The 25,446-nt window shown below is 39.9% G+C and overlaps 1 protein-coding gene across 2 annotated transcripts; it reads left to right on the forward strand.

The window, feature by feature from the left end:
- The first annotated feature begins 1,388 nt into the window (after window positions 1-1,388).
- Window positions 1,389-23,634, forward strand: LOC125229639 (molybdenum cofactor biosynthesis protein 1). Of its 2 annotated transcripts, none has more exons than XM_048134523.1 (9): window positions 1,389-1,607; window positions 2,500-2,626; window positions 17,369-17,536; window positions 18,483-18,728; window positions 18,941-19,004; window positions 19,237-19,375; window positions 19,886-19,996; window positions 20,528-20,648; window positions 22,352-23,634. In XM_048134523.1, exons 1-9 carry the CDS (start codon window positions 1,545-1,547, stop codon window positions 23,272-23,274), a joined length of 1,962 nt encoding a protein of 653 aa, XP_047990480.1. In that variant the 5' UTR covers window positions 1,389-1,544; the 3' UTR covers window positions 23,275-23,634. The 2 variants fall into 2 exon arrangements, with proteins under 2 accessions (XP_047990480.1, XP_047990481.1); XM_048134524.1 differs by having other exon boundaries at window positions 1,390-1,607; window positions 22,285-22,385.
- Window positions 23,635-25,446: the final 1,812 nt, after the last annotated feature.

A 25,446-nucleotide genomic window follows, 5' to 3' on the forward strand; every position in this document is an offset into this window, starting at 1 on the left:
CCTCTTGCCGTCAACCCTGGCCAGTCCATTGGGTTCGAGGACGGCCGGCACTTTTGCACTAACAAGGGCCCTCCGGATGACATCGTTGAGGCTGGCGTGGCGAGGAATTCTCCCAGCACTTCGGCTGCATGAAAGGCCGTGGTGGCCAAGATTATCCACCATAACTCCGCACTGACACCGATGGGGCACATTTGTTGATGCCCCTATTCTGAGGCAGGTAGCCAACCGGAATGTGGTATTGTCCAGCAATGTACCTATTGTGATGGATGGTAGTGTCTGCAGCCACAGACCCGACTCCCATTCCGCAGTAGCGAGGAGGCGAGCCCGATCTGTCGAATCAAGAGCCGTCTCTAGAAGGCGGTCCCTTGTTAGACGACAGAGAGGTTCGTCCCATTGCCTCTGCGAACATGGGTTGACAGGCGGGTCTTTGAGCACCGTGTACCGAAGCCAAGAAAGCAGGCAGCGCCACACTAGAAATTTTTCGGATGCCCAAGCCGCCCAACCTGATGGGTAGGCTAGCCTGGGTCCATGTTCTTTCGCCAAAGGATATATTGAAGATGGTGGTGAGAGTTTCCAAAACTAAGTTATCCAAATTTGAGATCAAAGAAGGGTGTTTCCAGAGGTGTGAACCACGGAGGATGTATGTAAATTTTGGTACAAATAAACAGTGTTTTATGATGCAATATGCCGAATGTATGTTAATTTGAGCCAGACGATGTGTAGATGCTTTAAAATTTTCGATTTTTGTGTCTATGAAATTATTAAATGATTGGTCCATGATGGGGCAACCAAGTCATCCATTTCTATATTTCGTAACCGTGGTGGAATTTTCTGAACCGATTTTAGTGAATAAATCAATCGATTCGCTTGTTGTGACTAACTTCATTGGAGTAGCAAAATTCGATTTCATGGATTTCACACATTTTTCGTTGGTTATTTTTTGTTCGGTTAAAACACCATCTAGCAAGAACGTAACAAACCTCTGAACTCCTAACTAATTCAGGCCAGAGTGTCACTTCAGCACTTCACATATTTGTAATAGATGGCGCTGCCGTACTACAAACACGCCATCTTTTGACTATTACAAAAACTACTAGTTGTCATAAATGACAGCTGACATTTTAATCACAACTTTGTTAACATTTCTGAACGTACCCCGCTAACAGCGTTTTTCGCGGTCTCAGAAAAGTTTTGTTTATATAAAATACGATAATATTTTGTAATATCTTGGTGATATAAGTAATTTTGGCATGAATCATATATAAATTATGATCAAGATACAACACCGTAAAGTAATAATTTCGAAATAAATAAAACAAAAATACAATCAGCGAGCTGTCAAAAGTATGCAGTTTTACGTGTGTAAAAACTTCTAAACCTGTTTATTTACAGCAATTTTTTTGTGTAAATACTTGAACAGCCGATTCTCTTGATACTATCGCGTGAGCGGGCAAGAGGTCACGTCGTTATCGCGTGTAGTGTGTCGTGAAAGCTAGTTTGAGTAGTTTGCTCGAGTTGAGTGTGTCTTGCAAGTGGCAGGTGCCATGCTGCAAGGAAGGTTAGGCAGGGTGTTGAACCTCGGGCGCCGGTTATGCAGCGATGCGAGTGTAAGTAAAATACCTACACATACTAATCATTTAAGTATGCAGACGGCTTCTGGCACCATTTTGTATAAAGCAAAAATATGGTACCTATTTATTTTTATATGTCGAATAAAAATGGGATGTTTATAGTAAGAGAGTAGAATTAGTAAATAATAAAAAATGTATTATTTTAAGTAGGGGGTGAATGTGGGTCAACATGGGTATTCATTATTGACAATTTTAATATAAATAAAATAAATAAATAAATATTATGGGACATTCTTACACAGATTGACTGAGTCCCACGGTAAGCTCAAGAAGGCTTGTGTTGCAGGTACTCAGACAATGATATATATAATATACAAATACTTATATACATAGAAAACATCCATGACTCAGTAACAAAATGTCTGTGCTCATCACACAAATAAATACCCTTACCGGGATTCAAACCCGGGACCACAGCATAGCAGGCAGGGTCGCTACGTGCTAGGCCAGACCAGTCGTCAAATTATGTTATTTAAATAAGAATATTAAATTATAAAACAAATTAAATGTATTTGTTGAGCTAAAAATGAATATAAATACATATCTGACATGCTCCTTTTTTTGATCTTTTAATGTGTTACAAAGGGTTCTTCCGGAGTCTCTAGACATTAACATCAGAACAATATAATTAGTTGCCAATATTTTAGTTAAGACTTCTAATACTATAGCGTTCTAAGTAGATAGTTTCATTGAGTAAAATTAAAATCTGTTACCACTATTTTGTTTGATACTAAATAGATTAATAATAACTATTTATCTAATGAGAAGTTTAATGTTTTTGATCACATTCTCATTAGAAATAAAATGTTTTATTGCCAAATTAAATATCGCTTCTGACCTCTATTTCTGAACATTTTAATTGTAACAGGTGCCAATACCAGATCTCCAGTCCCACAACGCAGTACCTGAGTGGGCCCGAGCTCCACTGGAAGACTTGCATGGAAGGCGGCATGACTACGTTCGGATATCCCTCACAGAACGGTGTAATCTAAGATGTAAGTATGCTTTTTCTGTTCAATTCTTAAGCTGTGAGTGCGTAAGCCTTAGTGCTAGTTCAGACACAGCGGAAACCGCGCGGATGCAAACCGCGCGGATCTAATTTCAATAGCATAGTACTGGATCATTCACACTAAAACCGCGCGGTGTAGTGTGAATGGTCTAGTACTTTGCTATTAAAATAAGATCCGCGTGGTTGATCCGCACGGTTTGCATCCGCGCCGGTACCGCTGTGTCTGAACTAGCACTTAAAATTGAAATATCAGTCCTCTTTTTTCATGTCCTCAGAAACCGGTTTAAAAAAAAGATAAACAATTTTGCACACGAAGGGAGGCCTGTGCTCAGCAGTGGGTGATTAATGGCTGAAATGATGATGATGATGAAACAATTTTTACATTTTAAACTTGCCCCATTGTTCACAAACATTTACTAAGGCTAACAAGCCGATCAAAATCGTTTACCTATCCCTTTCTATCATACATATCCTGTATCTCTTTGCCCGAGATACAGGATTATTTTCCTAGTTCGGGCGCACGTAACACTGCACGTACTATAAGTAAACGCATAAATGTAACATTAGCAATAAGGTTTTTTCAATAAATTATTCTTATTCTTATTCTTATTCTTATATCATTTGGAAAGGGACAAACTAATAATAAGGATGTTAGAAATTTATTTTAAATATGTTTTTACCTAGGTAGCAGAAATCTCTGAATCGCTATAAAGTATAAATTGAAATAGATATCATACACGAAAGAAAAAACGACAAGGCCCACTGGTGGCCGAGCCGGGAATCGAACCCGGGTCTTCAGCTTACGCTATAAAGCTTAAAATATATTTAAAAAGTCGCAAAATTATTTTTATTTTAAGTAATTCAAATCACTGAATAGTATTATTTGCAGATATTTCTATTAAAAATTAATGTTCATCATTTGTGGATTGTGGATATTATGTTTGTGGATTTCCATCATATTGAAATTTCCAATTTGACTTGTTGCATGCCGTTGTTGTCAAGATTCTCAAATTGCATAGATTAGTTTATACATTCATTATAAGTACAGTTATAGCAAGGTCATCCTTATTATTGCAATTACCATAAGGAATGCATTGTATCATATAACAAGCTACCAAGGCCATAGGCTCTGGATAAAAGTTGCAATCAATATGCAATATGCGCTTTTTATACCAGACTTTATTCATTGGGTTTAAGGTTTATTATTAAATGAATACTTCTGCAGGATGGTTATTATTTTAAAACACAAAAGATAAAAGGTCAATACAACTAGGGAACAAATCAAATAATTTTATTGAATTTCTTTTTTCGCCGCGTAAGCTGAAGACCCGGGTTCGATTCCCGGCTCGGCCACCAGTGGGCCTTGTCGTTTTTAGGGTTCCGTAGTCAACTAGGAACCCTTATAGTTTCGCCATGTCTGTCTGTCCGTCCGTCCGTCCGTCCGTCCGCGGATAATCTCAGTAACCGTTAGCAATAGAAAGCTGAAATTTGGTACCAATATCTATATCAATCACGCCAACAAAGTGCAAGAATAAAAAATGGAAAAAAATGTTTTATTAGGGTACCCCCCCTACATGTAAAGTGGGGGCTGATATTTTTTTTCATTCCAACCCCAACGTGTGATATATTGTTGGATAGGTATTCAAAAATGAATAAGGGTTTGCTAAGATAGTTTTTTGATAATATTAATATTTTCGGAAATAATCGCTCCTAAAGGAAAAAAAAGTGCGTCCCCCCTCTAACTTTTGAACCATATGTTTAAAAAATATGAAAAAACACAAAAGTAGAACTTTATAAATACTTTCTAGGAAAATTGTTTTGAACTTGATAGGTTCAGTAGTTTTTGAGAAAAATACGGAAAACTACGGAACCCTACACTGAGCGTGGCCCGACACGCTCTTGGCCGGTTTTTTCTATCGTGATTCGTGTATGATATCTATTTCAATTTATATAGGGTTAATGTTTTATCATTGTGATACTACTTGTAATTATGTTATAACTAGCTTTTGCCCTTGGCTTCGCTCGCGTTAGAAAGAGACAAAAAGTAGCCTATATCACTCTCCATCCCTTCAACTATCTCCACCTAAAAAATCACGTCAATTCGCCGCTCCGTTGTGCAAACAAACAGACACACACACTTTCCCATTTATAATATTAGTATGGACGCTCTTGGCGTCAACACCTTAGTGCGATCGATTGATTTAAGGAATCTTCAATTTTTTTTTTTCATTTCAATCGTCACTAACCTAACCTAACCACAAAATTAAAATGTTGAAAAAACCCCCAACCGCGTTATAGTGTTCCGATGTTCATAGAACACTCCCGAGTCTCGACTAATTCAGCTTTTAAACAAGAAAAACTAAATCTAAATCGGTTCATCCGTTCGGGAGCTACGATGCCACAGACACACACAGACAGACAGACACGTCAAACTTATAACACCCCGTCGTTTTTGCGTCGGGGGTCGGGGGTTAAAAATACTATAACAGCTAGGCCAACCCAATTGACGTTTAAAGGATCTTTAGGCATAGTTTATCACATTTTAATTATTTTTCTACACCCGAACTGTTATTCATTATTTACAGGGTCGTGCATAGATCTTTAAAACCCTGCATAAAAGTCTATTTCCCAAAGCCAGCGTCCGCCGGCTTTCCGCGCATGCGCGCAGTATCGAAAAAACTGAAAACGCATTGTTTGGCTCTGTAACCAAGGCAACGCATGTTATAACGATACTACGCGCGTGCGCGGGAAGGCTTTGGGTAGCTGAGCTGACAGTGCAAACCTTTGCGTCAAAATACAGGAAACAGTGTGAATTTGACGAAAGTTATTCAAGAAAACTATTAAAAAGTAAGTCGTAGAAAAAGTATTGTATGCAACGGTGTTTAACTGAATCAAAAATACTCGTGGCGTCTTCGCCTTTGGCTTCGCCTCAAATTGTTACCCACGCCAATGGTTTTTTTTGACCTCCTTTAAACGCCTGTTGCATAAAATACTATAATTAATAATGTGTAAATAACACTACATTTCATTTACCAATGATATAATTGAGGATATATGCACGACTGCATTTGATTATTCTTAACTTCCTATGATTTGCGTACGAAGAATCAGGTGCGACAATTTGAACCTTATTGGACTGAGAAAAGGTTTAAAAATTGCTCGTATATGTAGTTGTTGATAAGGGCGGTATGGCCTTGTCAAGTAGGTATTAGAAAACTAGTAATTTAGGCGCGAAACTACACTCGTGTTTACCTAATTAGGAATCTCTATTTGACGTATCATCATTAGGTACACAGTTTATTAGGGCTTAGTTTAATTCCATCAACCACCGGGCTCTGGTTAGCGTTGGCGTGTCGTCCGTTTTGGAACCGGAGTCTCGTGCGTGATGACACTGATGACGGAAAGAGACCCGACGGATGGATTCCCTGCCGGACGGGACGGCCGCTCATCTGGGATGCAACCTGTATGGATATCTTGGCCCATTTGGCCTCCACTTCTTAAAGACCGGGCGGGGCAGCGGCAACAGCTGAAGCTCTGAAGTGCCGCAAATATGCTGGTGTTTTAAGCAACCACGTATTTGCGGCGTTTGCGGTAGAGACTTTGGGACCTTGGTGCCAGGATGCACTGACTTAGTTCAAGGATTTAAAGAAAATGCTTCCTAACTTCACTAGGGCTGGTTCATTCCTTGAAGATTGGCATTGCTATCCAGCGGGGAAATGTGGCCAGCATTATGGACACCCTTCCGCAATGATCGGGTTTGGGAGATGCAGTGGTTTTGTTGTTTTTTAAGTGAATATATTAAGACTGATTTGTGTGTTTTTGTATCTTTTATGTCTAATTTTGTTGAAATTAATTTCCTATATTCCACCAATGAATTAAATTATGAATCATCAGGTTTAATAGGTAAGATGCATTAGGGTAATTCCGAATAACAGAAATGCTCGGGCAATTTCGAAAGGGGAATCTTGATATGATGGAAATAATGGTGATTTTTATGCGACTTTCGAAATTAGACGACTTTCGGAATTACCCTAATGCACCTTAATAAAATCGTAATATCAGGAATGACCCACTTCCCTACTAGATAAATATGATATGAAAACAGCACATTTGCAAGTTCATTAAAATAACTATTATCATAAGTTTAATACCGCATGCTTATTTACATAATAATAAGTATAATGACATAGTGCTACATTGTTACAAATGTTACAATATTACTACTAGTAGGTCTTTATCTTAATAGGTATATGTATTTTGATAACATAATTATATTTCGAATATCTTAACCAAGTACCTCAGCACCGTTAACCGTTTCTGTGCGGATGACACGAGAGTCGTGTCATCAAGGTTGTTTACGTGTGGCTTATGGCACGCAATTTTAAAATAGAAAAATGTATAGTATATCAATCCAAGTGTCCAGTTCAATAATGTACCTATTTCAATTTAAATACTAGGTATTCTAGTAGAAAATCAAATTGCAACGCCACCTTATATTACCACCATTGATTATACAGATATTATACAGATTGATTGAAATTACTGATGATCACTTCATATTCTGATGTGAATTGTGTCATTCACAATGATGTGCAGTGTTTAACAAATCTAACCTTTTTACGAAGCGTCTGGTTGAAGTAACTGGTGACCGAAAAGCTGACATTGCGATTTGCGATACAGCGAGCAAATGTCATCTTGGTACAATGCTTCAAGTCAAGTGCCTATTTTAGATATAAATAGGCTAGCTTTTAAGTTTAGTCTTAGTTTCTTACATACCTTATCAATTTTATCATGTAAACATCTTCATTTAAATATTTTAAATAACCAAAAGTATTTTTTTATCTATACCTTTAAGAGCGCTATGACAAAAAAAGGCGATATATTGTAAAATGCACAATATTTATCGACAAAATTGTACACTTTACTCATACTAAAAGACAGTGAAAGTACTTGTTTCAGTTAGAACATCTTATTAACTGTCGGTTAAATAAAAAACATATGAAAAAAAAAGCTTTTTCAATTAGTAATGATTGTTTTTCTGATGCTCGTTTAGGAAAAACCGCGTGAAGCACAGAATTCGGAGCTCTTATTATGTACAATTTGATAAGATCACTCTCATAAATGAGGTAAATTTAAGTTCCAAATATCTTGTACTTAAGGCCCATTAAACAATATTTATCATTTAATCCTTTGAAATTGAGAAATTGAAAGTAAAACGAACTCAATTTTGTCTTGAAAATACATCGAAACAAGTGATCATTTCTCCGAAAATCTACATGTTATCGAAGTTATTTTAGTATATAAATAATCTGCACAATGTGCTTAAACTGCTGTTATCCATTTGTCGTTATAATATTTTATCATGATTTTTTGCCAATTTTTTGAAAACTAGCCTTCCTGTCGCTATTTTACCGGCGACGGACGCCTGCGATTTCAGTGCCGCGCCGGAGCTCGAGCAGGTAAGACGTATGTCACTTTGGTCTCCGAGTTTTCATCGCAAACGTCGAGAATATTTATTGTTGTGTGGGTCGGACGCCTTGTTTCTACACGGGCTATCCTCGCATTGTGTGTGTGTAAACCAGGGACCGGACAACCCCTTCCGCGCTACAAGCCTTTCATTGGGAATCCCTAACGTAAGGACGACCCAAACGAGAGACTCTCCCTTTCCAACTGCAAGCCCATTCATTTGACTAGCCCTTACAAAAAACTCAGCAAAACAATAAAGCTAGCCCTGTGCATTGGCTTACCGCTATCCGATACGGCTTGCAAGCCTTTAATAAGGGTTACCCTTATTTTAAGCGCTATTTATAAGGCTTTCCCTTTTGTTAAAGCGTAGTCGAGCCTTGCGTGAAAGAGACAGGATTATGAATCTAAGCTAGTGTAAGAACAGGAAGGAAAATGCGCTGTTGCCACTCCGCACTATGCGCCCCATTTTTAATTTTGCAACGAAACATGTTTTCGTTGGATAAAAGTAGAACACGGCTAGAAATTATTTTTAATGAACTGGGATACAAAGGGACTGATGGATCGCCTGATGATGGTAAATGATCATCGTCGCCCATAGATCAGTATGTATGTTCGTACGTATGAATGTATGTAGGTATGTATGAATGTATGTAGGTATGTATGTATGAATATAATTATGTAAATGTATGTATGCATGTAAATATTACTAAATATACAGTGTTGGCCGAAAATCAATACAATTAACCATTAACATTACTCGTTGAAAACGTTAATTGCCAACATAAAAACAAGCCGTTTTCGTCATCGGACTTGTCTTGATGAGTACTTGTGTGAGCAGTAGCCAAGGTAGAGCTGATGCTGAACCCTGGCTTTTCCCAGGGGAACGCGGGTTTGGAGTAACATAGGGAACGCTGTTATCGTCATCGGACTTGTATTGATGAGTACTTGTGTGAGCAGTAACCAAGGTAGAGCTGATGCTGAACCCTGGCTATTCCTAGGGGAACTCGGGTTTTGTGCAACATAGGCAAACGCTGTTTTCGTCATCGGACTTGTATTGATGAGTACTTGAGTGAGCAGTAACCAAGGTAGAGCTGATGCTGAACCCTGGCTTTTCCCAGCGGAACGCGGGTTTGGAGTAACATAGGCAAGCGCTGTTTTCGTCATCGGACTTGTCTTGATGAGTATTTGTGTGAGCAGTAACCAAGATAGAGCTGATGCTGAACCCTGGCTATTCATAGGGGAACTCGGGTTTCGTGCAACATACGCAAACGCTGTTTTCGTCATCGGACTTGTCTTGATGAGTACTTGAGTGAGCAGTAACCAATATAGAGCTGATGCTGAACCCTGGCTATTCCTAAGGGAACTCGGGTTTCGTGCAACATAGTCAAACGCTGTTTTCGTCATCGGACTTGTCTTGATGAGTACTTGAGTGAGCAGTAACCAAGGTAGAGCTGATGCTGAACCCTGGCTTTTCCCAGGGGAACGCGGGTTTGGAGTAACATAGGCAAGCGCTGTTTTCGTCATCGGACTTGTTTTGATGAGTACTTATGTGAGCAGTAACCAAGGTAGAGCTGATGCTGAACCCTGGCTTTTCCCAGGGGAACGCGGGTTTGGAGTAACATAGGCAAGCGCTGTTTTCGTCATCGGACTTGTCTTGATGAGTACTTGTGTGAGCAGTAACCAAGGTAGAGCTGATGCTGAACCCTGGCTACTCCTAAGGGAACTCGGGTTTCGTGCAACATAGGCAAACACTGTTTTCTTCATCGGACTTGTATTGATGAGTACTTGAGTGAGCAGTAACCAAGGTAGAGCTGATGCTGAACCCTGGCTTTTCCCAGGGGAACGCGGGTTTGGAGTAACATAGGCAAGCGCTGTTTTCTTCACCGGACTTGTCTTGGTGAGTACTTGAGTGAGCAGTAACCAAGGTAGAGCTGATGCTGAACCCTGGCTTTTCCCAGGGGAACGCGGGTTTGGAGTAACATAGGCAAGCGCTGTTTTCTTCACCGGACTTGTCTTGGTGATTACTGGTGTGAGCAGTAACCAAGGTAGAGCTGATGCTGAACCCTGGCTATTCCTAGGGGAACGCGGGTTTGGAGTAACATAGGCAAGCGCTGTTTTCGTCATCGGACTTGTCTTGATGAGTACTTGAGTGAGCAGTAACCAAGGTAGAGCTGATGCTGAACCCTGGCTATTCCTAAGGGAACTCGGGTTTCGTGCAACATAGGCAAACGCTGTTTTCGTCATCGGACTTGTCTTGATGAGTACTTGAGTGAGCAGTAACCAAGGTAGAGCTGATGCTGAACCCTGGCTTTTCCCAGGGGAACGCGGGTTTGGTGTAACATAGGCAAGCGCTGTTTTCGTCATCGGACTTGTTTTGATGAGTACTTGAGTGAGCAGTAACCAGGGTAGAGCTGATGCTGAACCCTGGCTATTCCTAGGGGAAGTCGGGTTTCGTGCAACATAGGCAAACGCTGTTTTCGTCATCAGATTTGTCTTGATGAGTACTTGAGTGAGCAGTAACCAAGGTAGAGCTGATGCTGAACCCTGGCTATTCCTAGGGGAACTCGGGTTTCGTGCAACATAGGTAAACGCTGTTTTTGTCAGCGGACTTGTCTTGATGAGTACTGGTAAAGCTGATATTGAACTCTGGCTGTACCTAGGGGAACTTAGGTTTGGTGCAACATAGACAAACCCGGTTTCCGTTATAGGCCCTGCCTTTATGAGGACTTGGGTGCGCAGTACCCAAGCCAGCGCTGTAGCTGAGACCTGGTGGTACCTAGGGGAACTCAGGTTCGGTGCAATATAAATAAACGCTGTTTTCTGTTCATAGTATGTTTCGTGTGAAATATCTTAGACTCGTCTTTATGACTGGTACTTGGTTGAGTTGAGTAGTACCATAGAATCTGTCAAACTATTTCTGTTGATTGTTGTGAATTCTATGAAGATCGTTTGAAACAGAAATACTTTTCTGGTGGCAATCAAGCATACAGCCCGTCTGATAGTAAATAGTTACCGCAGTCTATGGACGCTTGGAACTCCAGTATTCTCTTTATTCCCTGTGTTACTATTAGTGAAATCGACTGTACTTAATTTTGATATTCAAATGGATATACATACGTATTTTTTTAGACATAAATAAAGTGCTTTATGTATGGCAAATTAATAAATTTGTTCTAACTACTTGATGTTAATATTCACTTCTGGTAGGATTTTTGTTCAGTTAATATTATGTTTTATGCCTAACTTGACATTGCATGAAATATTTCTATATTATAATGCACCGAAACCAGAGTTGCCCTAGATACCGCCAGGGCTCAGCTACAACGCTGTCTTGGCTATTGCGCACCCAAGTCCTCGTCAAGACAAGTCCGATGACGCAAACAGAGTTTGCCTATGTTACACCAAACCCGAGTTCCCCTAGGTACAGCCAGGTTTCAGCATCAGCTCTATCTCGGGTACAGCTCACCCAAATACTCATTAAGACAAGTCCAATGACGAAAACAGCGTTAGCCTGTGTTACACTAAACCCGAGTTCCCCTAGGTGCAAACAGAGTTCAGCATCAGCTACACTTCGGGTACTGCTCACTCAAGTACTCATCAAGACAAGTCCGATGACGAAAACAGCGTTTGCCTGTGTTACACTAAACCCGAGTTCCCCTAGGTGCAGCCAGAGTTCAGCAACAGCTGGACTTTGGGTACTGCTTGCTCGAGTACTCATCAAGACAAGTCCGATGACGAAAACAGCGGTTGCCTGGGTTACACTAAACCCGAGTTCCCCTAGGTGCAGCCAGGGTTCAGCATCAGCTGGATTTCGGGTACTGCTCACTCGAGTACTCATCAAGACAAGTCCGATGACGAAAACAGCGTTTGCCTGTGTTACACTAAACCCGAGTTCCCCTAGGTGCAGCCAGGGTTCAGCATCAGCTGGACTTTGGGTATTGCTCACTCGAGTAGTCATCAAGACAAGTCCGATGACGAAAACAGCGTTTGCCTGTGTTACACTAAACCCGAGTTCCCCTAGGTGCAGCCAGGGTTCTGCATCAGCTGGACTTTGGGTATTGCTCACTCGAGTACTGATCAAGACAAGTCCGATGACGAAAACAGCGTTTGCCTGTGTTACACTAAACCCGATTTCCCCTAGGTGCAGCCAGGGTTCAGCATCAACTGGACTTCGGGTACTGCTCACTCGAGTACTCATCAAGACAAGTCCGATGACGAAAACAGCGTTTGCCTGTGTTACACTAAACCCGAGTTCCCCTAGGTGCAGCTAAGGTTCAGCATCAGCTGGAATTCGGGTACTGCTCACTCGAGTACTCATCAAGACAAGTCCGATGACGAAAACAGCGTTTGCCTGTGTTACACTAAACCCGAGTTCCCCTAGGTGCAGCCAAGGTTCAGCATCAGCTGGAATTCGGGTACTGCTCACTCGAGTACTCATCAAGACAAGTCCGATGACGAAAACAGCGTTTGCCTGTGTTACACTAAACCCGAGTTTTCCTAGGTGCATCCAGGGTTCAGCATCAGCTGGACTTCGGGTACTGCTCACTAGAATACTCATCAAGACAAGTCCGATGTCGAAACCAGCGTTTGCCTGTGTTACACTAAACCCGAGTTCCCCTAGGTACAGCCAGGGTTCAGCATCAGCTGGACTTCGGGTACTGCTCACTCGAGTACTCATCAAGACAAGTCCGATGACGAAAACAGCGTTTGCCTGTATTACACTAAACCCGAGTTCCCCTAGGTGCAGCCAGGGTTCAGCATCAGCTAGACTTCGGGTACTCATTAAGACAAGTCCGATAAAAAAAACCGGCCAAGAGCGTGTCGGGCCACGCTCAGTGTAGGGTTCCGAAGTTTTCCATATATTTCTCAAAAACTACTGAACCTATCAAGTTCAAAACAATTTTCCTAGAAAGTCTTTACAAAGTTCTACTTTTGTGATTTTTTCATATTTTTTAAACTTGTGGTTCAAAAGTTAGAGGGGGGCGCACTTTTTTTCCTTTAGGAGCGATTATTTCCGAAAATATTAATATTATCAAAAAGCAATCTTAGTAAACCCTTTATTCATTCTTAAATACCTATCCAACAATATATCACACGTTGGGGTTGGAATGAAAAATATTATCAGCCCCCATTTTACATGTAGGGGGTACCCTAATATTTTTTTTTTTCCATTTTTATTTTTACACTCTGTTGGCGTGATTGATATACATATTGGGACCAAATTTCAGCTTTCTAGTGCTAACGGTTACTGAGATTATCCGCGGACGGACGGACGGACGGACAGACAGACAGACATGGCGAAACTATAAGGGTTCCTAGTTGACTACGGAACCCTAAAAAGCAGCGTTTGCCTGTGTTACACCTGAGCAAAGAAGGAGCCTATCATAACTATAAGTATTTGGTATTGAAAATTTAACCTTATTTTATCTACAGCCGTTTCCATCAAACAGAAACGCGCAAATATCACACACAGTGCCGCCGTAGGTAACGATCGTATGTTATTTCGTTCGGAGTAATGTGTGCTTTATGAGCGAGGTACAGGATTTAAACTCGCACGATATGCTATAAGGGAAAGCAAATAAAACCCAATATAAGGCTTACCCTTATGGCGTTAGGCTGAGCCGAGGATAAGGGTTTTGAAAGGGTATTGGGCTATTTTAGGTAAGCGCTTTCGTTAGGGCTTTAAAAGCAAAATGAAAGGGTATCGCGTCAAAAGGGTAGGGTAAGTTAAGCCTAACGAAATACCCATACAAAACCCCGTATAAGGGATAGCGGGCCGGTCCCTGGTGTAAACAGCGACCAACGAATTTGATCCTAGATCCGTAAATATTTGCTTTTGTAATACTTTGTTATGTTTGAATGTTAAAGTATTACAACGTTGTGATGATAAAAATGTGAAAATTACAATACGGTCAAGATGATAAGACACATCAAGATGGTACTCGGGATCTGATGATGGAGCCAGAAGGTGGTCACCAGTACCAGTGAACCATGTAAGTAAACGACTTCGTGTTTAGGCTCGTTGGGTTCGTCTCAACAAGACCTTTGACAAGAGGTGGTACTCAGGGTCTGATGATGGAGCCAGATGGTGGTCACCAGTACCAATGAACCATATAACTAAACCCAGAGATGGGGAAATCGTAATCGATTCCGGATTACACGATTACTTGATTTTACTTTGTAATCTGACACTACTGGGTGTCAGATTACTTGTAATGTAATCAAGTGAAACGGTAAATTACCATTACATGTAAAGGAATCACTAATCATCTATACAATCATTACTATTACCAATAACTCGGAATCATAGTCGATTCAAAATAACTGAAATTATTGACTTGATTACTTTCAGATTACGAATATGTAGTACCTCAGATTGCCGACTGTCACTTTGACACAAAAGTCATCATGGGTGTCGTAAAATAGGTTTTAGGGGTGCTGATTCCAAAATTAATGACCAATGTGGAATCTGACATTGCTGACTGTCACTTTGACACAAAAGTCGTCATGGGTGTCGTAAAATAGGTTTTAGGGGGTGCTGATTCCAAAATTAATGACCAATGTTCAATCTGACATTGCTGACTGTCACTCTGACACAAAAGTCGTCATGGGTGTCGTAAAATAGGTTTTAGGGGTGCTGATTACAAAATGAATGACCAATTTGGAATCTGACAGTGCTGACTGTCACTTTGACACAAAAGTCGTCATGGGTGTCGTAAAATAGGTTTTAGGGGTGCTGATTCCAAAATTAATGACCAATGTGGAATCTGACATTGCTGACTGTCACTTTGACACAAAAGTCGTCATGGGTGTCGTAAAATAGGTTTTAGGAGGTGCTGATTCCAAAATTAATGACCAATGTTCAATCTGACATTGCTGACTGTCACTCTGACACAAAAGTCGTCATGGGTGTCGTAAAATAGGTTTTAGGGGTGCTGATTCCAAAATTAATGACCAATTTGGAATCTGACATTGCTGACTGTCACTTTGACGCAAAAGTCGTCATGGGTGTCGTAAAATAGGTTTTAGGGGTGCTGATTCCAAAATTAATGACCAATGTGGAATCTGACATTGCTGACTGTCACTTTGACACAAAAGTCGTCATGGGTGTCGTAAAATAGGTTTTAGGGGTGCTGATTCCAAAATTAATGACCAATGTTCAATCTGACATTGCTGACTGTCACTCTGACACAAAAGTCGTCATGGGTGTCGTAAAATAGGTTTTAGGGGTGCTGATTCCAAAATTAATGACCAATGTTCAATCTGACATTTCTGACTGTCACTTTGACACAAAAGTCGTCATGGGTGTCGTAAAATAGGTTTTAGGGGTGCTGATTCCAAAATTAGTGACCAATTTGGAATCTGACATTGCTGACTGTCACTTTGACACAAAAGTCGTCATGGGTGTCGTCAAATAGGTATCCGGAGGTGTTTGAAAACTAATGACCAATTTGGAATCTGACACTGTTGACTGTCACTTTGACACAAAAGTGATCATGGGTGTCTTCAAATAGGTTTTCATGGGTACTGATCTCAATATTAATGATCAATTTGGAATCTGACATTGCTGACTGTCACTTTGACATAAAAGTCGTTATGGGTGTCGTCAAATAGGTTTCCAGGGGTACTGTGCAATGTCAGGTTCCAAATCGGTCAGAACTTTTTAAATCATTTCATTAATTTTGGAATCAGTACCCCCTAAAAACTATTTGACTACACCCATGATTCCTTTTGTGTCAAAATGACAATTAGCACTGTGAGATTCCAAAATAGTCGTTAATTTTGGAATCAGCACCCCGGAAACCTTTTTGACGACACCCATGACGACTTTTGTGTCAAAGTGACAGTCAGCAATGTCAAGATTCCAAATCGGTCATTAATTTTCAAATCAGCACCTCCGGAAACCTATTTGACGACACCCATGATGACTTTTGTGTCAAAGTGACAGTCAGCAATGTTAGATTCCACATTAGTCATTATTTTTGGAATCAGCACCCCCTAAAACCTATTTTACGACACCCATGATGACTTTTGTGTCAAAGTGGCAGTCAGCAATGTTAGATTCCACATTGGTCATTATTTTTGGAATCAGCACCCCTAAAACCAATTTTACGACACCCATGACGACTTTTGTGTCAAAGTGACAGTCAGCAATGTCAGATTCCACATTGTTCATTAATTTTGGAATCAGCACCCCCGCAAACCTATTTGACGACACCCATGACGACTTTTGTGTCAAAGTGACAGTCAGCAATGTCAGATTCCACATTGGTCATTAATTTTGGAATCAGCACCCCCTAAAACCAATTTTACGACACCCATGACGACTTTTGTGTCAAAGTGACAGTCAGCAATGTCAGATTCCACATTGTTCATTAATTTTGGAATCAGCACCCCCTAAAACCTATTTTACGACACCCATGACGACTTTTGTGTCAAAGTGACAGTCAGCAATGTCAGATTCCACATTGTTCATTAATTTTGGAATCAGCACCCCCGCAAACCTATTTGACGACACCCATGACGACTTTTGTGTCAAAGTGACAGTCAGCAATGTCAGATTCCACATTGGTCATTAATTTTGGAATCAGCACCCCCTAAAACCTATTTTACGACACCCATGATGACTTTTGTGTCAAAGTGACAGTCAGCAATGTCAGATTCCAAATCGGTCATTAATTTTTAAATCAGCCACGAAGTTGTATAGTCATATTGTTCATCGGTATTGGTGACCACCATCTGGCTCCATCATCAGACCCTGAGCACCACCTTGAAGTAATTAGAATTGTATTTGTCTTATTTTATCATCATATTAATATATACTTTACTCTAATACTTATCATATAACAAAAGCAAATATTTGGGATGGGATCTACTTTTATAATTATTACTTTAATTTTTTAAATAAATTTTAACATAATTTATATTATTTCGCGCTATATTCTCGTATTTTCGTACAAAATAATGTTTATTAGAAACCAAAAGTTTATATCGAGATAGTAGATTGTGGTTGTTATCAAAATTCCATAGAAAGGATCAAGATTGTTTTGTCCATTATTGTAGTGCGAGCGAGTGATAAGACGTGCTAGAAAGGGTCGGCATATTGGGCTCGCGCGGCGGGTAAAATACCTAATTTCGCCCGACGCCGAAATGTTATAACGCTCTTAAAAAGGCATGGCACGATCTCTTCCAATAAAGGCGCAAGACGCAAGACCGACTAATACCTTTTTGTTATCTTTTGACTAACGATATGTTTGTTTAGGTCAATACTGCATGCCAGCGGAAGGCGCGCCGCTCTCAGCGCGCGACAAGTTGCTCACACGTGATGAGCTGACCAGGACAGTCCGGGTTTTGGCTGCCATGGGTGTCCGGAAGCTGAGGCTGACGGGTGGTGAACCTACACTTAGGTCCGACTTGCATCTTATCATAGGTATGTGCCTGTTCTACATCTTGTTATTTGTATAAATGGTTAAGTAGAAACTCAAAGAGGTTATACAGATAAACAACAAGGCGTCCATCTTTCAAAGCAAAACTCATGGAGTGAGTGAGATGAACTGGTTTGAAACGGGTAGACTCGTAGGGTAGCAATAACTGGTGGCCCAGCGGTAGCGCTGGTGGCCTAACGGTAGCGCTGGTGGCCTAGCGGTAAGAGCGTGCGACTTTCGACCCGGAGGTCGCGAGTTGGAACCCGGCTCGTGCCAATGAGTTTTTCTGAAATTATGTGCGAAATGTCATTGGATATTTGCCAGTCGCTTTTCGGTGAAGGAAAACATCGTGAGGAAACCGGACTAATTCCAATAAGGGATCATCCACATATTACGTCACACCAAATTTCAGGTTTTTGGACCCCTCCCCCCCCTATGTCACGCTTTTTTGTATCCCTTTAACAGGGATTGTCACATTTAGTATGACCCCCCCCCCCCTTACACTGTGACGTAATATATGGATGACGCCTAAGGCCTAGTTACCCTTCGGGTTGGAAGGTCAGATGGCAGTCGCTTTCGTAAAAACTAGTGCCTTCGCCAAATCTTGGGATTATTTGTCAAAATGGACCCCAGGCTCCCATGAGCCGTGGCAAATGCAGGGATAACGCAAGGAGGATGATGTAGGGTAGCAATAACTGACATTTGAAAGTAGCGCTCTGAATGAAAATTCCATGTGAAAATCGTATTGTAGTCGCAACAATGTCTAGTTTTCAATTTGTCATCAAAGGTCAGACTTAGTTCTATCTCTTTCAGACCAAAATCCTATTCAAGCTGTTTATGTTTCAACTGAGAGTTATCTAAGAAAAATCGCTATAGGTATGAGGAGAGATAGTGGGATGCAGACAATTGCAAAAATGATTATATTAATCATTTTTTTTTTCAATGTTTCAGAGGAACTAAACAGCATCGAAGGCATCACAAGCGTCTCCATGACAACCAACGGCCTAGTGCTAACCCGTCGCCTGCCCACATACGCTCGAGCCGGTCTCGCTGCCCTCAATATTTCTTTAGACTCACTTCAGAACGAGCGATATGAGAAAATGGCGCGCAGACCGGGTTTAAAAAAAGTGCTAGCTGGTATTGACTTGGCTTTACAACTTGGGTTTCCAGTGAAAATCAACGTAGTGCTTATGAAAGGTGAGTATTATGTCAGCGGCCACTTGTCTTCATAAAACGCCTGACTTCTGACGTTGGCCGAATCATCGACGAGCCATTATGATAACACTTAAAAATTAAAAATGTAGAAGCGAAGGTTTCATTCCCATTGAAAAATTGAATTTCACTATTTTACTGCCAAGATTAACAAGATTTGATTGATCGTCTACATTAGACTTATTTCTATTTTACAGGATTCAATGATGATGAAATTATGGACTTTGTGGAGTACACCAAAGATCGCCCCGTCGAAGTGAGGTTCGTACCTATTCTAGTTATCTTGGTTTTATTCACTTACCTCTACAAAATGATTAACACTCACAACCAAGAACCCGCCTGTTGGGCACTCGTGAACTTTGGTAAAATGCCGGAGAACCTGCTGAACGGGTTTTTGCCATACAAGCGGGCGATTATAAATTACGACGGATTTCTGACGCAGTGTGCCATTATCTGTCTGGGAGAGAATGTGTTAACGTTATTTCTCTTACAGGTTCATCGAATTCATGCCGTTTTCTGGCAACAGCTGGGACGACTCGAAATTAGTGCCATACAGAACAGCTTTAAGAACTATTGTGGAAAGACACCCAGAGTTGCAGGGATGCACGCCAAGACCAAACGACACCGCAAGGGTATTGATTTTTTAAGTAATTTATATTAATGAACCTCCCACATCTAGCGTCTCGCGGGCGTCGCGTCGGGCCAACTGTATGGAAAAAGATGCCGCGTCGACGCGACGTCGACGCAGCGTCAGGCTTTGCCCATACAGTTGGCCCGACGCGACGCTTGCGAGACGCTGGATGTGGGGGGACCCTAATTGTATAGTTAACTTTAGTTAGAACTTAGAATTAGTATATAATAGTATCAATTGTAATTTCAACTCAATTTTAAATATTTTTTAAATACATAGGTATTTTTTAAATACATGTGACGTGTAAAAGTGCCCCTGTGGCCTATTTGCTGGAAAAAAAAAACTATTTTTCCTCAGTGATCCAAAAAGGTAAAAGTAGTAGTCCTTCGAACCGAATTGTTTACTCCTTACTTGATTGTTGTTTCACGGCGGCTTCTTGTATTTCAATACGTTACCCATACCTAACCAGACTTTTGTCATACACCTGACTCAACTATTCGTTCTTTGCCAGGTGTGGCAGGTGCCAGGTTATGCTGGTCGCGTGGGTTTCATCTCTTCAATGACGCACCACTTCTGTTCTACGTGCAACCGACTCAGGATAACTGCAGATGGAAATCTTAAGGTTTGTATTTCATGACAATCATACTGATTGCATTTCACTTGACTTGTGAATTTCGCTAAGTATCTTGCACTCATGAAACCGAGAAAGAACGGTTTAATTACTAGATAGACCTTCGTTAACCGATTCAGTGCGGCGGTGAACAACTTCTTCATGACACGATAGCCGTGTCATACGCCATACACTATAATGACACAGCTCCCGTGTCATCCGCTGTTACTTTGATTTTGTTCGGGCACTCTACTTTTATGAGATATTTATTTCCTTAACCCTTCGTGTGTATGTTTGATAAGGATCCTAACATAAGGCGTTGGACTTTAAATGCATATAAAGTTCATTATTTTATGAACATTTTTTGACAGCCACATAAAACGGGTTAAACACTCAAATGCTTAGAAGAAAAAAAGAAGAAAAAAAATGGTATAAAGAGAACATAAATTTGAATTTAAGTATCAAGGTCACTTTTGCAATGATCATACGGAGGTAATTTTAAATGTTAATGCTGAATACCATTCTAAACGTTACAATTGACAGGTTTGCCTATTCGGCAACGCGGAAGTGTCCCTACGCGACGCGATCCGAAGCGGGGCTGATGACGAAGAACTATCGACGCTTATACGCGTCGCTTTGAGGAACAAGAAACCTCAACACGCTGGTGAGTTGAGATCATTTCTATTGTACTCTAACAGCAACAACTAAAACTAACCCATTCATTGCCGATGACGCGAATGCGCGTCACGAAACTTTTTAGTTGTAATGCGAATGCGGATATCGGCAATAAATGGCTGACCATTATTATTAAACTAACCCTCATTTTATTATTACACAAGAAGACAAGCAACTAAAGCAGGAATTTTAACTTAAAAACTTTCATTTGTAAGGTGTAGACAAATAAATAAAATCCAATAAAACACCATGTCAAAACCTAGTTTACTATATTAGGCTTACAGAAATGGTAAAAATGTAACTATAATATTACTCACTTCCTAACAAAATGTCACATGCATTGTTTTCGAATTAATTTAAATAATCATCGATTATCAACACTATTTACAATTATCAGTTAAAGTCATGTTAAAAGTTCATTTTTACTATTTTTCTTGACTTGTATTTTAAACGGCTATTCTCAGAAAATGTGGATTTCTTTAATTGACAGGTATGTTTTACACAACATTGAAAACAGTTAATTATGGCAATAGATTTGACGGATCGAAATATTGCTGCAACTGTCAATAGCTTGCTCCACCAATCCCTAGAATTGTGTCAAATTCTTATTTTTTTTTCGGAAACTAGAACGCCGTTGTCAAAAACTTCCTACTCAATTAGAAACTTTCAATGTGTTAATTACAGCACAGAATATATAGGTAAATTTAAAGTCACACACAGGTCGAACGCGATTAATTAACATTATTTTTACCTTTTTTCCCAACGTTTCGGCCAGGTTGCACTGGCCGTGGTCGCGGTCGCGTGGTGGGAAATAAACAATAACTAAAAGCGGGTAGATTATATTTATTTGTCTACCCCGAACATTTATATAAATTAATATCGGGTAGTTTTGTGTTGTTTACATCTCCGGTGACACTTTGCTGGGACGTCAGTCTTCCGCGACCACGGCCAGTGCAACCTGGCCGAAACGTTGGGAAAAAAGGTAAAAATAATGTTAATTAATCGCGTTCGACCTGTGTGTGACTTTAAATATGTGTACAAAGCGCGAGAACTTAAAGTGGTATATAGGTAATAGTACAAGTTACAGTGATTACAGTTTAAAATGCCTGTGACAAATTTGGCACAAGGCGTTTGAAGGGTTAAGCCAAATCTCATAGATCAAAACTTGAGACAGGGGCAAACTATGATGTCGCAATCTATGCATACTTTTGACAGTTGCAAACACCATTAGGCTGGTTTTAGTGTAACGCGCAGTGATCCGCACTACTAATTTGTATGAAGTTGATGTTACATTAAGGGCCCATTTAGACGGTACGAGAACTCGCGTACGAGTTTTATTACACTGCAGTATTTGATGACTGTGCAAAATTGTATGTAACCTCAACAGCCCGCAATGTAACTAAAATCGCATGCGAGCTCGCACGCCGTCTACATCAGGCCTAAAACGCTCCCTGAACTTAATACATGTTAGTCCGGTGGGGATCGCTCCGCGTGACACTAAAACCAGCCTCCGAGAAGGCATCTTATCTGAGAATGGCCGTTAGCCTAAGAAACACATCAACAGAAGCATTCACATCATCACCCTCACCCCTCCGGGCGCGATGCTATTCTGTTGACGTTTGTAGGCATGCAGAATCTGGCGCAAATGGAAAACCGGCCCATGGTTCTCATTGGGGGATAATTACTTCACAGCGAAGCAGCTTACGGAGTCCATCAAACTACAGGAGAAACACTTGTCCAGCAACCATCACCCAGATATGGTTACGCTTCGATCTCTAAGTCTTCCATTTGAAACCAAAAATCTTTCTGATCAGAGCGTCCAAAGAATCAGGAATTTGACTATGGTGTCCACCAAAAGTCTACAGAACCAAGACTTCTTAAAAAACCACTTAGATGACGTGGAAAATCCTATGCTCCAGTCGCTAAATCTTCAGAATCAAATCAAAAGCTTCTCGGGTCAGATCCAAAGATCGAAGTTTTCGTATTTAGATTCTACAGTGCCAGGAATTTGGTCAAAAATAAATTTGCAAAGCATGCGTAGCTACAGTACAACCCCGTTTTCGCATCTAGACTCTTCAGGACGAGCTCGAATGGTAGACGTAAGCAGAAAGAGGGTCACAGAAAGAACAGCTATCGCCGAATGCCGTCTCAATGTAAGCCCTGAATTGGTGAAACTTCTAAAAGATGGTGCTTTACCTAAAGGCGATGCTTTAGGCGTAGCCAGAGTCGCTGGTGTATTAGCTGCTAAACGAACTTCAGAACTCATTCCACTGTGCCATCCACTACCTTTAGACTGCGTCCTTATTTCTTTAGAACTGCCAGAAAAGGAAGACGATAACACAGTCTACATAACTTGTGAGGTTCGCGTCACAGCGAAAACTGGTGCTGAAATGGAGGCCTTATCCGGATGTTCAGGGGCCGCTTTAGCTCTGTATGACATGTGCAAAGCAGTGGATAAAGAAATGGTCATATCGGACCTTCGAGTCGTCCGAAAGACGGGAGGTAAAAGCGACTACCCCCCTCCGAAGTTACCCCCTCCACCCCCCGTGGAGACGACCAAGCCAGTTGACTGGCCGAAAGAAACCTTTGCTCCTATTAATGTTGTTTACTTGTGATATGCGAAGGGTATATTTTTAAGTTGTTTTAGTAATATATGTTTTGAAGTTTAGTAAAGTCGCTTTCCATAAAGAAGAGAATTGCTTGTATAATGTACGAATAGTCCGTCAAACCATACTTATGGCAAGCGAGAAAGTGAGACGTTTTACTAAACTTAACACATATAATTATTATATTAAGTAGGAACTACGTTGTTATAGGTAGGTAGTTAGGTAGGTATATGCATGATGTTACGTCAAACGAACATCAATGCTGAATTGCTTGAAAAAAAATATTTTTTTTCATTATATCGTTTTATATGCATGTTATGTCGCATAAGTCATAATATAGATACGTAAGTAGTTCTTTCTTTATCCCACTTTATTGCTTGAAAAAAAAAATTTTTTTTTCATTATATCGTTTTATATGCATGTTATGTCGCATAAGTCATAATATAGATACGTAAGTAGTTCTTTCTTTATCCCACTTTAAATAAGGTAATAAAATTATAATTAAAGTTCTAGTTATTTAGCACGATTAGGTACAGGTAAAATAACCGAACGTAGGTAAAATAGCAAGTGAAAATGAAAATCATGACAATTCCAATTTGCGCCATATCTTATGAATTTACCTACTATTATTATACTTGCTATTTAGGGTGCATTGGGGTAATTTCGAAGCACAGAAATGCTCGGGTAGTTTCGAAAGGGGAATCTTGATATGATAGAAATGGTGATTGAACGAAATTACCCCAATGCACCCTACATATTAACTATATTCATTTCTGTATAATATGGACAGCATATCAATATCATTTGCAAGACCAAGTTACAGTACTACCTTTTCCGTTTGCAAGAGACCGTCAGTTGTATAAACATACAATTAATTGTTATGTAGATAGTGGCAATTGAATTATGGAACCAGACTGATGGTAGAGGTCATTTATGTGGCATAACAATCGAATTCACTGATGAACATAATATGTATATGAATGTACTTTGTATAGTATATGTAAGCGGGGCAAAACTCGACTGGGGGGCCATTGTAACTAGTCCATTTTTTCCATTATTACTATATAGGTCTTATAAAATTTTTATAAGACATGAAAAGAGTAGACGGTAAAAATTGCAATGTGAAATATTTAAGTAGGTAAATACGTAACATAGTACATATAATTATACTGTTATGTATAAATATCCCCATTTGTTAATAATCTCTAGAATGTATTAGTCCTTATTATTTGCCACTAGTTTGAATGAAAACTGTGATAGATATAAGAACATCTTCAAGATTATAATTATATTTACAGTACATAGCTATTAGCTAAGCTACTATTTGTTACAAAGTTTTTATACACGTATTTTAATACATCGATATTATAAAGTTAAACTCTGTTTTATTTTAAAGATGGCGCGAGGTTGGCTAGTTTATTTTTTTTATATTTTGTGCCCTGGATACCAACCCTTTAAGCTAAGTCATCCTGTCCTGCATCCAAATCCGATTCATATTCAGGAACTCGGGGATAGCTATGGTGGCGACATCTATGAGCCAACCTTTGACAGTTCGACAAACTAATTTAATCTAAATGAGCATTTTTTTTTGCCAATAAAAAATTTTTTATAGGGAATTTTAGCTCAATTGTACTCAGAATCACGAGTACTTTCAATCACTCACTGGGAGACAGTGTCCCAGAATTTCCATACATTTTTGTTACTTTCCTCTTTTGTTACCCCATACAACATGTACGGAAAATGGTAACAAAATAAGAAAAAATCGTATGGGACAATTTTTTTAACTTCTTACTAGGATTGAAAAAGCTAGTAATTCTGAGTAGAAATAGCATATTTTTTTTTCAAAAATATCACACTTCATAAAAGTGGCAAAAAAAAAAAGAAATGCTCAAATAGTATTAGATCACTACACTCCAAAAGGAGTTTGCATGAACCCCCTTGTAAACTGCCCGTCAAACTTTATTATTCAAATAATTTTTAAGAAAAAAAAAACCGTCGCCTTTCGGGTTCTGGTGAAAGCTACTTGCGAATGTTGGATTATGTAGAAATGTGTAAGTATTTTTTAAAACTGCTTTTAATGCTTTAATTATTAGATGGAAACACAAATGAATATACGTATAACGTTAAGGTTTGAGGAGTTTCCTCAATTCCTCATGAATCCGATTATATTATAAGAAATCG

Source organism: Leguminivora glycinivorella, chromosome 9, assembly GCF_023078275.1.
Source record: "Leguminivora glycinivorella isolate SPB_JAAS2020 chromosome 9, LegGlyc_1.1, whole genome shotgun sequence".
In the NCBI taxonomy this organism is placed as follows: domain Eukaryota; kingdom Metazoa; phylum Arthropoda; class Insecta; order Lepidoptera; family Tortricidae; genus Leguminivora; species Leguminivora glycinivorella.

Bases quoted from the DNA above. Each gene is read 5' to 3' on its own strand.
- LOC125229639 (XM_048134523.1), top strand. From the start codon at position 1,545: ATGCTGCAAGGAAGGTTAGGCAGGGTGTTGAACCTCGGGCGCCGGTTA. The intron at 17,537-18,482 runs GTATGTGCCTGT...TCAATGTTTCAG, and splicing joins CGACTTGCATCTTATCATAG to AGGAACTAAACAGCATCGAA. The intron at 18,729-18,940 runs GTGAGTATTATG...TCTATTTTACAG, and splicing joins CAACGTAGTGCTTATGAAAG to GATTCAATGATGATGAAATT.